This window comes from Sceloporus occidentalis, unplaced genomic scaffold, assembly GCF_023333645.1.
Source record: "Sceloporus occidentalis isolate IW3139 unplaced genomic scaffold, rSceOcc1.0.p SCAF_122, whole genome shotgun sequence".
Taxonomy (NCBI): domain Eukaryota; kingdom Metazoa; phylum Chordata; class Lepidosauria; order Squamata; family Phrynosomatidae; genus Sceloporus; species Sceloporus occidentalis.
The window spans coordinates 305,705-321,409 of record NW_028317102.1 but is presented as its reverse complement, the minus strand read 5'-3'; the positions used below and the strand labels follow the sequence as shown (position 1 = coordinate 321,409).

Genomic DNA, 15,705 nt, shown 5'->3' with positions numbered 1-15,705 from the left:
ATGTTAGTTATATCAATTCATATAAAAGCAGGTCCAGCTTTGGGCTTTATTTGTACGTTGCATAAGACAGTAATCTGTATTGCAGACATTGCGCTAAACACTAGAGAGAGTTATATTGCACAGGCGATAAAAGTGAACGTAATAACCTTCTGCTGGTGACGAGAGCAGCGCCAGCCCTCCTTATATATATATACATATAAAATATATATATATATAAAATATAGATATATTAATAATAATAATAATATATATATATATATATATATATAAACCTCATTAGTAAGAGAATGAGCACTCTCGGGATTTAAATTTAGAAAGCTTTATTGTTCCCATAAAATTTCCCCATAGCAACTGGCGGAATGATCGAGCTGATTGGGCGGTAGTTTACGTATTTACGTATTGGTTAATTATTGGTAATTGTTCTTGATGTCTACATTCTTTGCAATATCCCCCAAATCATAATGAGAGGGTCTGTGACTCCCGGGGTACATTCAGTTGTTGACATATCTCCAAAGATATTTTGGCAAAGAAGCTGAATATTGCATTTTATTTCCACAACTTAGATGGAATGTAAGGAAGTAATACAGTGAGGGTATTAAACATGCATGGGATAGGCATACGGCTCCTGAATCTAAGACGAGACCAACAACTGATTGAGTCTTAACAGCAGGGAAAATGGGCAATGATAAGATGATAAGACGGGCCAAATGGGTCTGATCTGATGACAAATTCTATGTTTTCCAATAAATAAACCCATTCCTGCTGTTTCTATACTTTTTGGACTGTGATACCCTCGTTCCCTGCAAACTCTTGAAAGAAAAGAGTGACATCAATGGAAGAAAGAGACATATCGACTTATGGATCCCAAAAGACAGACTCTTGGGACACCCGGAAGATATCGAGCCCTTTCCGTGGGAGCAGATATGGGTCGCTGCCCCATCTTGAAAGCTTGGAGGAGGTTCAGGAGCTTCAAAGAGCCCACAGAAGGAGAATAAATGACTTTTTTATGATTTGTGTTTTTCTTTTCACTGTTAACCACGTGTACACGAAAAATCGTGAAAAATCAAGCATTCCTATGAGTTTCTATCCCGAAACATAGATTGAATCCCAAGACATATATAAAAGCGGAGGACATCGGGGTACTGGGTTAGATCTTACGGGGTCGTTGGTGGGGCAGGTAGTTTGGCTCTCTGAAGGCTACGTCCGTCCAGCAGTAAAGCGGTGGCCGTGCTACTGGCCGGTGAAAGTGATTTTCCTCCTTATAGCCGCTGTTTCCTTATTGATACGGTTGCCATGTACCTCGGCGCTGTTATTTGTTTACTCTAGCTGTTATCTCTCCAATCTCAATCAGCCCTCTGCCCTTTGTACATTGTCATATAATGGAGTGAGTGCTAAACAAGGCTGTAGAGAAAGATCTAGCGCACGGACTCTAGAAACAAAAACAAAGTGAGTGAATGATCCGGAATAAGACAGAATGAGAATTAGCCCCCCTTGGGCGCGTGCGCAGGGCAGTCACAGCCACGGCCGCGCACGTGCACGATCAGGTCGAGCAGAGGTATCACCTTGCCGGGAATGTACCTGCCCTCCTGTATGATGTCACCGCACAGGGCAGCCAATCCCTGTCAAGCACCGTGCAGAGAAGGAAGAGATAGAATTTCCACCTGTAGAACGCAGAAGAAGATAAACACGAATCCTGAGAAACTGGGAAAGCCAAAAAGGGCACCGCGGGAGGAGGGTTATCCTTTCTCCCACCACATTCTTTAATTTCGCTCGCACAAATTTTTGTCTCGGCTACAGGTGAGACAGGTAAGGCGATTTTACTTTGTTTCCTCCTCCTGGTTACGTTGTTTCAGCAGTTATGCAAGTGAGCTTCTGTGCTCCATAACGTTTAACCCTTTCAATGCCGGGGGGGGGGTGCTTTACTTGTGTCTCAGGGACTTTAAAAAAAAAAAAAGAGATTAGACAGATTTGTCCAAAACAGGGGAAATAATAAAGTGGGACTTTTAAAGGCAACATTGCCCTCCACAATGAATTTTTGTCCCCGATTTTATGTCTAGAAGCAGATATGACATCATCATGCAGCAGGACCACCAATAGTAGCCCAGGTGCCCTAGTTTCGAGTCCTGCCACTGACCATAAAGAGGAAATTATGTCCGCAGCCCGCAAGCTCTTCAGGACAGACTTTAACTGGAATGCTCTCTTTTAGTTCCAGTAGCTTTAAAATGTTACAGTTCTTCCTGCCGGCCCAAACGCTTTTACCATTCAAAATAGAATTCTTGTTTTCAATCATTCATATTCCAATTTTATGGAGTCTCCTTAAAATGTATCATTTATAAATGTTGCATTTTAAAAAATATATTGAAATAAATAAATAATGTAAAATAAATATTTAAGTGAATAAAAGTAACAATGATGTCATTGTTTTGGCAGAACTGTTCCCTTATACCTAATATGTGACGTCCAGCCTCCCCGTCTCTGCAGAGGGTTTCTTTGTATCCTGTATGGTCCTGCCCCGTGGGGTATTTTGGCTGGGGGCTACCCAGGGCAGCACCCCTGCTTACACTTCCCTCCATGGCCTCCATCCTCTATGACTCTATATCCAGGCATGCTGTATTTTAAGGTTATGTGGCATGGGGAAAATTAATTATTGAGGCTGTGCTGGCTAGGCCTCCATGGTGGATTTGGGCTAATTACCAGGGTGATCCCTGGACCGGCTTATGGAGCAGTGACCCACTGGGGAACTTCATTGCCATCTTGGGCAATCTGCCCCAGGTTATGCAGTAGAAGGAATGTGCCCCCCCCCCCCCGGTCGGCCACAGGTCCTGTCACTTTCAGTTTGATGGCCCGTTGGCCAGTTCAGCAGGTAAGTGCACCATTGGGGGACTGAAAGGGTTCCATGGTGAGCCATCACTACCAGACTGCTTGTTTAGCTAAATTAAGCACTTTTTGTCACTGAGGAGACCAGTCTGTCCTATGCTCTGACAACCTGCTTTTCCATTTTAAAAATATGGTCACTTTTCCCATTTTCCCCAATTCTATTCGCCGATCGTTTTATTTTTATGATCTGCTATACGGCAAGAAAAACACAATAAGTTGCCAAGTTAACTAGAGATGAGAAGTGAAAACATACGTCAGAAAACAGTACAGAGGTCTAAGTACAAGTAACAAGGAATGATATGGAGATATCATCTTCTGTGTTCTCTGTCTGACCTGTTATAGCCTCTCACGTACCTTCATCCCAAGAACTTTTTCCCACCATAATTCCCTTATTCACCTCTCATTCCCTCACCTCATCATATATCTCCTTCCAAAACAAATCTATGGTCTTCCCAATTGCTTTTCGGATTTCCGCCATAACACTTTCCCCCCAAACCTTGTCCACCCTTGACTTTTTTCCTCTACTCGTTTCATCACAACAAGCTCGCTCTTGGAGACAACGTATGTCCCGGGAGAACGAGGAGCCACAAAGAACTCAGTCCTCAACTGGGCTTAATGATATTGAGCATTTGGCTGGCATGTAAATATAACCATATTTTTATAGCCAAAGCACAATGTCACATAATGCAGCTCATTGGTGGCATCTTTAAGTCACTGCGTTATGATGTCATATCTCGACTCTCCTCATTGAGGACAGTGTCTGTGGAACGGATGGCTGAGGAGGCTGCCTTGGGTTAAGCCTAGGGCAGAGCTCAAAGTAAATTTGGGATAGAATTCAGGACAGGTAATTGATCAGATTAATGATAGCTAAGATCTGAGCTTCTGTTTTTAAATTACTTAAATTTTTCAAAAACTATTATAATTTTGGAGTAAATGGAGTAAATTCACTACGGTTCCCCTTTAATTGGGTACACAACCTTCCTAATAACCAGCATAATTTTATTTAAAAATATTATATATATATAAACAGTCCAAGTCGTGAGCAATCTCACGATTTTGATTAAAACAGTTCAGTGTAGTGTATTCCCAAATATTATTTCTATATATTTTGGATTTTTGGCTTCTATTTTCTGTGGCGTGCGGAGAACAATGCTTCATTTATATATATAAGATACAGATATATAGATATAATATTCACTATAAAATAATATTTAGTGAAACACATTAGCTGTAAGAGGGTTAAAGCACTTGGCATTTTCGTCCGCCGCACCAACCAGGAAATGCGTCTGTAAAAGATATTATTAGCCGTGTTTGTTTTCTAGGGTGTATACGGTGTAAAGGTAAAAGGTATAATCAAATAGAACTAAATGGAGTAAAAGTATCCTTATTGTAACAGAGACGTCCTAATTACCCCCCAACATTCCAAAGAGGACCCTTTTATTTAAGGAGGAGTGGTTAGAGGTGTGGCCAGGGGCGGAGCTTTACCGTGACTTTAATGTGAATCATTGATAGCTATTTGTGTAATTGAGGAATTTATAAAAATAATAATGTGTTTTATTTACAATGTAACACATACACCCATGTTCCTAGCTTGGTTTTAAGAGAAATTAAATAAAAGAAGGATACATGTTAGAACAAGAGGCCATATTCTTAAACTAGAGGGTTAGAGGCTTGGGTTGTGGATACATGAAACAGCCTCCCAGCAGAAGGGGTAGAGGTTAATACAGTAAGGAAATTTAAACACGCATGGCTCCTGAATCTAAGATGAGACCAACGATTGATTGAGGTCTGAGTCTTTCTATAAAATAATTTATAACTGTTATACACCTTTACATGAGTCAATAAACCAGAGGTCTGCTAAATTTCATTTAGCGAGACTAAATTACAATAAACAAAACATTTAAAGCGATTCTGCAGAAAAGGTCTGGGAAAAAAGGACATTTTAGGGACATATTTTTTAAGAATTTATTTAATTTATCATTTTTATATATATTTTTTTTATTTCAACATGATGTATTTCTGAAAAAAAACAAAAAAAAAACAATAGCAGATGCTGTAAAACACAAAAATAAAAACAAAACACGTGAATGGTAAGGAAAAAACATAGTTTTCGATACAATATTTACTGTCGGAGCCGGAAGGATATTCAACCCGGACTCTACACGGCATCCCGAAGATGAAACAAGAATTTCCTTTAACTAGATCCACGAGAAACAGCCCCGTATTAAACGTTTTATTCGGATTAAAATAAGGAAGTCCCATTTCCCCCTTGAAGAAGAAATCAAGTAAATCCAAAGTACGTTTGGGGGGCCGATTACAGAGCTGCGAGAGTTTAGGGAACGGGTTGTCCCCAACTCTCTGGAAGACACAGGCTGCCATAAATCATTGCCAACGGGCTCCATTCTTCCTGCTTCTCTGTGAGCCCACAAAGAGTTAAACCCAACTCCTCCTCCTCCTTTGTAAAACTGAAGACAGAGGAACTTTGTGACAGGAAGACCAGTTGGTGACAAGAGTCAGCGTGAGTGACAGCAAAGCGTGGATGTGTCATCTCATAAAGCCGGAGCCCTGGATGCGTCCCGTCTCTGTCACCGTCCCCGACATCCCATTTCATCTCTCGTGATGTATTTTTTTATCCCCCAAACCCTTTCATGTCTTCAGCCACCAGCTCCAAGGGGCGAGAAGGTACGTAAGGAGGTGGCAAGATCCTCCACACCGCAATCCTCTAAACAGACACAACTTGTGAGCCCACCTAAAAAAAGCTAATTCTAAAAAAAATAGGGGTCCAGCATTTGTTACATTTCTAATATTTATACTTATTAACTTAGATTTCTGTTTGTTCATTCACGGTAAAAAAGGAAGGCAATGGTCACAACGGGGTCACATCAGGTCGACAAGAAGTCCCTTTAAATGCCAGCTGGCAGGAGTAGCAGAAGGGGGGGTATCAGTGGCCTTCTATGATCAATCTTTACATCTATGTGTTTAGAACCCCCCCATGTGTTAATCTGAGATATTTTTCCTAGAAATATAATTATGATTAATAATTAATAATTAATTCATCTGTTCATCCTGTTATGGCTCTGAATGGTACTGTATAGCGTGTGTACATATATATTAAAATGTATACATTGGAGACCAGAACAAAGGTGAGGTTGATATTATAGACAAAGGGTGTATTGTTTGTTGGGACGATACTCTGGTGAACAGTCGTGTAAAAGTAGGTGAGCCCAGGGGCTAAATGTCTTAATGTTGAACGTATTCCATATTTACAGGTAAAGCTGGCAGGTGGAAGAATATCAAAGAAGAGCAAACTATGGGATGATTTCTAAAACAAAAAAGTGATCCAAGATAGTATTTGTCCTTAATTGCCCCTAAATAGACATTATTGGTTACAAATGTAGTGTTGGCTTCTTGTTGTGCCCTGTTAGAGATTAGGAACAAAGTGCCTGCGTTTGATACATAATTACTATCCAGAGTTCCCCTCCCGTTTATGGCTATTCTGAATCTTGGGTTTTTACAGCAGGAAAATTCCCTGCCTGTACCAGCATTATACAAGATACCAAAGTTATTCAAACTCTGTCGACATGTCTTATTTTTATTTTGCAGGTGTAGTTTTGTAGATGTGGAGGAATGTACGGCGGAGATGTGAAAGATTAAAGATGTTCCAAGAAGGTTGAGAAGATTTAGTTACTCTACACTACAACAACCTCAACTGCGGATCTGCTCCTCTGTCATCAATATTATAGCCATCATCTGCTGCATGTTCATCCAACCAGATCTTCTCACCGAGAATACGTCTGCAATGTGAACTGTTGTCTGGTTGTCTTTTGTCTTTGAAGGCTATGAGCCACACAGTTTGTGGGACATAGATAAACTCTGTGTTTTCTTTTGCTCCTGTGCTAAAAAAATTATAGAGATGGAGGAGACCCCTCCAACACGGACTCCATCACATCAAGGACGGACGGAGGATGACATCATAGAGGAGCATATGGAGCTCTGGTGGTCCAGGGATCCAGTCAAGTCAATAGTGTGCTACACAGTAGCAGTCCTCCTCATCATTATTTGTGGCATTGGTGGCATTGTTCTTCTCTCCACCACCACGAGTCGTTCTGGAGAATGGAGGCTGGCCGTAGGGTCAACGTTATGTCTTCTGGCTCTTCTGATCCTGCTGAAGCAGCTCTTGAGCTCTGCCATTCAGGATATGCACTGCCTGCACAGTCGAGAACGCATTGACATGCTGAAGAGTGGAGGATTATCGGATACGGTGGTTTTGCTAATCAGCGCTTTTGTTATTCTTATATGTGGGGTCGTTCTTTACATATTGTCCTTTAGCAGAGAACAATCAGGCCCAACTACAATATTGATTACTATGCACTCGGTGGGGATTACCTTAATTGTTTGTGGAGCATTTATTTTCTTTGGCCTGCTTATATATGCGCTGGTGATATTCTATAAGTCATGGGCCACCACCAGAAACTTCCATTTCAGGAGCATTAATGTGTTCTCCGTCTCTGGTCAACTCAGCGGGTCTCGTAATGCAACCTCAAGTATGGCCAACCTCATATAAACCCAGGTTAGAAACTTGGAATCGAGTATGGCGATCGGATACAAGACAACAGTGCTCATAAAAAAAGAGAAAACCAGAGATCTGTATGCAAAACACAACCTTATTTGTTGTCAATCATAAAAATAACCAATAATTGGTGAAGTTTTCAGAAGGCCGCAGCGGTGGTAGCCCAGTTGTAGACATTCTGGTGTGGAGTTACTGATACCAAGGAGCTCCACAAACAGTTTAACGAACCTCGCCTCTGTCCATGTTATCTCTTTCCTAGAATAATATGGAACCTTTGGAAGAGAATATATTGACCTCTAAGAGAAGGTATGGATATCTTGTGATGCCAACGCAAGGTGGTTAGAAAAACCATGAATAAGACATTGCAAGGAGACCAAAAAGAATATGTGTTCTGTACCTAAGACCTGTGCATTTTTGCTTCACATCCTTACTTTTAAAGGTGTATCTACAAGTGTTTCAGTCGAAAGCTGAACATTTTGATGGTTCTGTGCCACCACGACGTCCCTTCCCTGATGCTCCTCTAAAAGACGCAGCTGTTATAAATTCAGACTATACAGACAAGCGATTAAATAATGCTGTAGAAGAAAATGAGCTCTAAATGTATTCTGTACTGTGTGGTTAACCCTTCGAACGACACAGAACCGCCTCCATCCTTCAGATAACCAAATTCCAGTCTTGTCTCTTTATCATGGGTAGAGGGAAACTGTCACATTCTAGATTTGCTGTAAATAGAAGTAAGACTAGGATCGGGGAAAATCTGGAATGTGACAATTCTCATTCTATGTCCAAAAGTCCATAGCCTTACCTGGGGACTCTCTGGCTCCAGGTACCCAGAGCCCCCCCACTCTCTTGCGGGACACTGGTAGGTGGTCCAGTTGATTTCGGTGGTCAGTCCCGCCGACGTTACGAGGCACATGCCATTTTTGGAGGGGAAGTGGACGGGGAACGGGGCGTGCCGTTACGTGGCTCCCACCATCCGTTGAAGCGGTGCTTCACCCAGAGTTCCCATGTCTATAACATAATATGAGATTTACATTTTTAGGGGCAAAAAGCTGCAAAAAGCTGTAGCCAATGACATTTCTAGTGTTATAACATAATTTTAAATATGTACAGCTGATTGTATATATTACACATAATACTGTAAAAACAATGATGCTCACTAATTATCCGTGTACATATATATATTTCATTGTAATGATTATCATATATTTTTTGTTAAAATATGTTTACATATGTTCCATAATTGGTGGCTTCATTTAATTTAAGGAATAGCTGGAATATTTGAATTTATATGAAGTTGGGTGGATAGCCAGCTGTTTCTCCAGCACCCGTAATGTATTTAACTATTTATAGTGAATTTGGTTAAATTCCCATTTGGAATATATTCCAGAAATGTAACAAGTGTAGAATCCCCAATAACCCAAAGTAAAAAAAACATGTTTTTTAAACCCCGTATTAATGAATATTTTGCACTGATTTTATTGGTCTAAAACTGTGGACTTTTAAGTATTTTTGATATATTTTTTTTTAAATGTATGATTTTGTATAAAAGTTCTCAACCCTTTACTAGGAATGGTTCGCAGTAACTTTTTTAGCTGGTGTGGGCATGAGCCACAAAAAAGGGGTTTATTTACTAAGGCAGGAGATTGCAGGTGAGTTTTCCCCTTCAATTACTTTACTCTACACAGTTTCCAGTGCTGAGCTAGCCGTGCATAATGTGTAGTTTAATCAGTGAGCAGAATTTTAAGAAATCGCACTCATTTAACCTATATTATTGCCGACCAAGCTTTAAATACAGTAGATTGAGCCTTCATAATGTATAACAAATTTGTTGAAACTCCTGTTTTTGTAAATAAGCCCAAAAGGGTTAAAATTGCTAACCAATAAAATATTGTCAGATTTATGTAGCCAACAAATACGTTATGAGGGTGGGGAGCAGTAAGAGGAACTATTAAATTCTACCTTTGTCCCCATTGTCTTGTCATGTAAATTATTTAAAGGCACGTTACCAGAATTTACCCAGATTGTTGCAGCGAATGGGCAAAAAAAAAACCCCTCTGTTATTTGGATAGTTAATGGGATAATTCTAGCACCCTACAACTCTCATCTTAGATTCTGTATGAATTAGCCCAAGTAGAGAATGTTCGAATGCTTAGACGAGCGAGGTGGAATCACCCAGCTCTCATTCATTCGCTGAATAATTATGAGACTTTGCAAAGCCGTTGTGTAAAATGCTGCCGTATTCGTGCATCTGAGATGCAGATATTTAAAGATGATGGAAAGATGCAAATATATATATATATATTTTTTATTCCTCGCTGAAAAACATGATTCTTAATATAAAGCTAATATTTTACATGTTTCAAAATGAGACTTTAATAAAAATAATTTTCTGATTATCTGTTCTGATTTTTTGTGATTTTTTTTTATACATCTATAATACTAACAATAAATGGGGCAACCGGCTGATTAAGGGATCTCTTCCCTAAACCATGAGTTTGCTTCGGCAACAACAATGTTATATAGAACATTTATTCAATTAGTATAAATAATATACATTATTATTATTTATTGATTTATATAGCGCCGCAGAATATGAAGGATCTATATAAATCAATAAATAATAGCAATAGTATTAATAAAATAATAATAATAATCTAGCCCCGCTAAAAACTCAGCTGTGACTCTACAGATCTCTGCAAATTAAATTTAGTGCTGAATTAAAAGTTAGTGAAACCGTCCTAAATATTATTCCGCATTCCTTTCATGCAGTAACGGGAAAGGGACAGTTAAATACTTCAGTAAAATAACTGTGCTTCACACTAACGAGCATTAACTTTCCTATCGAAATTAAAAGAAGCACATGAGCACGATGGAGAGTATTAGCAAGGGAAAGGTGGAATTGCCAGTGAGCCCAAAATGCCCGATGCGTGATGGCAATAAACACATGTAGATCTGATTCCTATTTTTTTTTTATCAACTAAAGTTTTAAAAAATAAAACAACAATAAAATGGGACACCAGCCGTTTTAAAATGGTTAAAAAATGTACTTTTTGTTTAAGTAGACCGATAGGGTTCAGCTAGCCTTGGTGAATAGTTAACGCTCTTCTTCTTGTTAATGGTATAGATTATACACGCATGTTATGAATATGTTTGCTCATCCCCACCGCGCACTCATTTCAGATTAAAACATTCAGCTTTCGCTTTTTATTAATATTCATTTACTCTCGGTGACCAGATGGTCGCTTCGCGGGGGACATGTATTATTAATGCAGCCTTGCGGTATACACTTCTCATAAGCGTCAAATGTGAAAACTAACACATTTTTTGTTGTTACTAATAGTGTAGGTTTAAAAAAAATATTCTATCATTTTTTGTGTTAAACCATTTCCAGTGTTCGCATAATATAATGTTTTCAGGCAGCTGCAGATCATCTATTATCTGAGACAAACGCCCCGGCTCCTTATCCTACTGCCTGTGGAAAACAATAGAATAGCTCAGTCCTAATCACCCAGTCGGTCGCTCTGACTAATAAAAAGTCTATGAAGGAATGGACTTCATTAGCATTGCCATAAAGCATCAGCTCAGTGCGGTGTTTGAGCCAGGAAAGTCACCCCAAATATCACCTGACTGACAACAATGGCGGCCTCCAGCTCTGCAGATACAGGAATTTATTGAAACATGATAAAATACAAAGCACTGTATTTAATGTTAAAATAAAAATATTTTTTTTCCATGAGGCTTCCAGTCTAATCTCTGTAACGTGTTATTCAATCACTATTCTAAATACTAAAGCCCATCTGTGACTTTCTCTGTGGAAGGTTCTGGGCCGGTTGGGATCAGGCATATTCTGGCATACAGGTGAACTGGTGGGTATGAAGTGAGATTTATGCATGGCGGTAAAGGGTGTCTTCGTCGGCTGTGGATATGTGGATACCGCTTGGGGACGCGTACGATAGAATGCTACTCGTCTTCGTGCGACTTGTCCTACTAGATCACTTACTTGCAACTGAGTCCCCGGGTGGAGTGTTCTTTGGAGCATGGGGTGTGGTAGGACTCACTCACGTGAGGGTTTACGGCGGAGTGTATAATGTGCTGTGACAGACTTCACCTCTTTTCATGTCGGCCCTTGGTCTTCCGGTAAAAACGGGACGGCAATGTTTTTTTTTTAACTACATCAAGGGCACAACTACATCAACTGCCAAGTAACTTTTGGGCCTAAGCCGAAGGCTGGGACCACAGATTCTCCTAAAACTACTACCCATTTGTCGACAAGCTTTAGAGGATACATTGCATGGTGTTCATCTGAGTGATACCCGTTTCTTCCTTTCCATCTAAAGTAGTGGTTTTGGTAGGCATAGTCAAATGGGAGGGGCAATTAAGAAAATGGGAGGGGTATTAAAAATACCATACAATGAGGGTCACATTAAGCCCCTCCCCCTTCCCCCCTTTATGCAAAGCATGTGCTTACTACACATAACCGAGTACCTGGCTCTTAATAACCCCTAGACTACTAGGGCTGTCCTTCTCTGCTGCATCGAAGGAAGGGTTAAGAAATGGGGACGCGGGATCCTCAAAAGCTGTCGTTCTTCACTGGGAGTCGCACAAATATTTACTTTAAAGTAGTACATTTTTAGTTGCAAGAGGATATCCTCACTTCTTAGAAGCAAAGCAGGTTACTTCTTCTAAAATAAAGCGCTAGCTCCAGTTTAATAAAATTCCTTCACTCAGGTGATAAATACATGGGCCTAAAGGTACAGATATGTCCGTCAGACACGAAATGTGCTCATGCGATCGTCCTCATCCTCCTCTTCCTCATGATGGGGCCTTGGCTGTATGTAATTATCCTCGATAAACCCGTCTTCGTCTTCGGGGGGAGGCAGCGGCACCCCGGGAAGCTCGCCTTGGGACTCACTAATCCATTCGTTCTCCGGCAGAGGTCGGTGGCGGTAGCTGCTGAGGTATTTGCGGATGAGATTGCACTTGGCCGCCACGGCAATGAGAACTGACAGGACGATGGCCGTCAACACGAACCCCACCAGGTAAGGCCAGCTTCTTCCATGGGACGGGCTTTCAGTAGGCGAAGGAGAGGCTGCTGGAAAGACACAGGAACCATTAAATATTTACTATATTGTCAAAAAAGAAAATAAAAAGACCTATATTATTCTTATTATTATTATTATTATTATTATTATGCGTATTATTATTATTATTATTATATCTTCTTTAACAAATTGTATTACTAGCATCCAAGTAAAAATAAAGTATTGTGCTATTTTTGTAAAAGTCTTAGTTTATGTATAAGATATATATATATATAATGTTTTCAGGCCACTGCATGTGTAATAAGGCCTGTCTTGTGCGGTACAGCAGAATGGCTCAATCTTATTCACCCAAATGGACCCTCTGACTAATGAAAGTCTATGGAGGAATTAGCATTGCCATAAAGCATCAGCTCAGTGTGGTGTTTGAGCCGGGAAAGTCACTTAAAATATTACATGACTGACAGCAACGGCACCTCTAGGTCTGCAGATACAGGAAGATAAAACCAGGTTTTTGTGAATGCTAACCTACATTACAGGATATACAGCGCTGTGTAGTTGAAACATGTTTTTCCATTTAAACTTTTGGTTTTTTTTCTGTTAAACTTGTTCTGGTTTATTTTTAACCATTTTACTGGAGTATTCGTGACACCGGCTACAATGTCAGACAGATCTGCTTTTTATTGAAGAAAAAAAAAAAGATGACTTACTTGAGTTAACTGAGGAGTCATTGAAGGAGATTTCACTCACGTCTCGGGCAAAACGTCCATACCCGACTCTCAAAACCTGAGCACCTTTCTCATTGACTTGAGCAGGACACGGGCAGAACAGTCCAGAAGCTGGGGAGAAATAGCATTTCCAATTATTCTTTTAATGGCCTAATGACAACAACTTGCATGGTAGGATCAAAATATATCAAATATACATATTTTTAACGTGAGCTTAAAATGCATCACTTCTCATACATTTCATACATTTTACTTCCCTTCATACCTTTCTGATCAACAGTACCGAGAGGTCCTCTTGAGACGCAATCACAGAGGCCATGACGGAGCAGCATGTCGCCAAGCTTTATCCTCTTGAGATATTTAGAGGGATGTGATGGGATGATCTGGGTTTTCCTTACATCTAGGAGTCTTAGTGCTGTAAGATTCCCCAAAAAGATTGAACTAAGGCTGTTGTCACTTAAGATCAAAATTTTCAGGTTCTTCAGGCCGTCGAATGTGTTGGGGTGCAGGCTGGAGATGTTACAATGGCTGAGGTCCAATGTCTGGAGTTTGTCTAGGCCTTGGAAGCTTTGACTTGGGAGGATATGGAGAGGGTTATGAGAGAGGTTTAGGAAAAGTATCTCCGAAAATTGTCCTGTCAATGGTTTGGAGATACGGATTGCATTATTGGAGAGGTCCAGGTAGCGGACATCTTGGGGGAGTGAAGACGGCATGGAATGCAGACCCATGTCTTTGCAATCTGCTTTACCCTGTAAATGAACCAAGACGAGAGGAAATTAATCACCCATTAAACCAACCCCGGGTGATTCTTTGACTTGATTATGGAAACACTAATCATGGTACACATCATAGGATAGTCCACGTGTTATAGAAGACCAACTCAGTGACCAACTCAGAAGACCAACTCAGAAGACCAACTCAGTGAAATCAGGGGCACTTTGACTATTATTCACGCTACAAACTACTATAATGGAAGGCTGAGCGTTAGCACCAAATTCATAAAACTAATCCATGGTTATAACATTTTTGAAGATCTGCCCCTAATTTCTCTAGATTTATAGAAAATTTGAAACATTTATCCATGAAAACAAGGAAGTAGCAGCCAGGGGTGGGCTGGGCCGGGGGGCAATTGCTCCCCAGGCTGCCCGAAATCTAATCTAAACAGCCACTGGGTGCTGATGCCGCCGGCCGGCGCTACTTTAATACTTTAGTATTAAAGCAGCGCCGGCTGGCGGCATCAGCACCCAGCGGCCATGTGCGATGGCCGCCAAGTGATGGGAGCAGCGTGAGGGGTGAAAGCTCCGCCCCCTCGCACTCACCTTTCACCCCTCACGCTGCTCCCATCAGTATGCGGCCATCAGATTGTTGTAAATCGAAATTTAAACGGCCGCTGGGTGCTGATGCTGCCGGCCGGCGCTACTTTAATACTTTATTTATTTTTAATATGGCAAGCCGATCCGGCATATTAAATAAATAAAAAAAGGATTAAAGTAGCTCCGGCCGGTGGCATCAGCACCCAGCGGCCGTTTAGATCAATTTTCCAGCAGTCTGATGGCCGCATAGTGATGGGAGCAGCGTGAGGGGTGAAAGGTGAGTGCGAGGGGGCGGAGCCACTTCACTTGACTTGCCCCCCAGGCCTTAGGCTGCCAGCCCTCCCCTGGTAGCAGCGTAGTCATCCTTGAATGTCCTTCGACATATGATGTGTATTGTAAACAGATACTTATAGTTGATTCAACAGTATTTACCTGGGGGAGAAGGATACAGGGGTTTGCCTCGAGGGGCAACAAGACGAATGTGAAATACAGGATAAGCCTCATGCTGAGTTCACCTGCTGACAAACAAAAAAAGAATCCAAGCAACAATAAAATTAAATCATCGAAAAAAGTAAAAAAAAACTTTCGCTTTCATTTCGCAAATATCGTATTATGACGTATAGATCCTTAAAATGCAGTAACCAGATTTTTAAAATGTTTTATGAAGTTTTATTTAAATGGTCAATCATACACATTTTTTGTGCGGTATTTATTTGTTTATTCAGAAGTCCAAATAAAAAAATACAAATTATAAATCCAAATTAAATGTCTGGCACTTTTTTTTAATTCGATGTTCTATTTGCGATAATATTTTGCTTTTTTACTTAAAAAAAAGATAAGCGCGTTGAGAGGGGCAGGATCTATTTTTACTCAGCCAAAAGATAACAGGACAATTAAGAAGGAGAGAGAAAGGCCACCGGTAGTCCATAAGTGGCCATTTTTTCTTATTCCGATAATATAATAAAAGCGTATGGGGTCACCCCCTCGCATACCAGCAGCCCCATCCAAAAAAAAGTAATATTAAAACGAGATTTTGGTGAATTTAAAGTATTTACGGATCCTCTGTCCTAAAATCGAATTTCCATATTCCGTCCCTACAAAAAAATAAGGGGGCCGACTAGGGTTTGTTAATGGATTATAAATTTAAAATCCAGAGTTTAGGGTTAAATACGACT

General features: G+C 40.4%; 2 protein-coding genes across 2 annotated transcripts; one reads left to right on the top strand and one right to left on the bottom strand.

Annotated features, from left to right (window-relative positions):
- Positions 1–6,790: 6,790 nt before the first annotated feature.
- On the top strand, positions 6,791–7,441 carry LOC149282130 (transmembrane protein 125-like). Its single transcript, XM_089498578.1, has one exon. It carries the CDS (start codon positions 6,791–6,793, stop codon positions 7,439–7,441), a length of 651 nt encoding a protein of 216 aa, XP_089354704.1.
- Positions 7,442–12,216: 4,775 nt separating this feature from the next.
- Positions 12,217–13,930, bottom strand: LOC149282129 (uncharacterized). Its single transcript, XM_089498577.1, has 3 exons — positions 13,483–13,930; positions 13,200–13,328; positions 12,217–12,539 (listed from the first exon to the last, which is right to left on the bottom strand). Exons 1-3 carry the CDS (start codon positions 13,928–13,930, stop codon positions 12,217–12,219), a joined length of 900 nt encoding a protein of 299 aa, XP_089354703.1.
- Between the last annotated feature and the right edge of the window lie 1,775 nt (positions 13,931–15,705).

What these genes read in the sequence shown, in the direction of transcription:
- LOC149282130 (XM_089498578.1), top strand. Translation starts at nt 6,791, where the DNA reads ATGGAGGAGACCCCTCCAACACGGACTCCATCACATCAAGGACGGACG.
- LOC149282129 (XM_089498577.1), bottom strand. Translation starts at nt 13,930, where the DNA reads ATGCCGTCTTCACTCCCCCAAGATGTCCGCTACCTGGACCTCTCCAAT. An exon ending in CGGTACTGTTGATCAGAAAG is followed by an intron (nt 13,329 to 13,482) that starts GTATGAAGGGAA and finishes ATTTCTCCCCAG; the next exon opens with CTTCTGGACTGTTCTGCCCG. An exon ending in TGACTCCTCAGTTAACTCAA is followed by an intron (nt 12,540 to 13,199) that starts GTAAGTCATCTT and finishes TCTTTCCAGCAG; the next exon opens with CCTCTCCTTCGCCTACTGAA.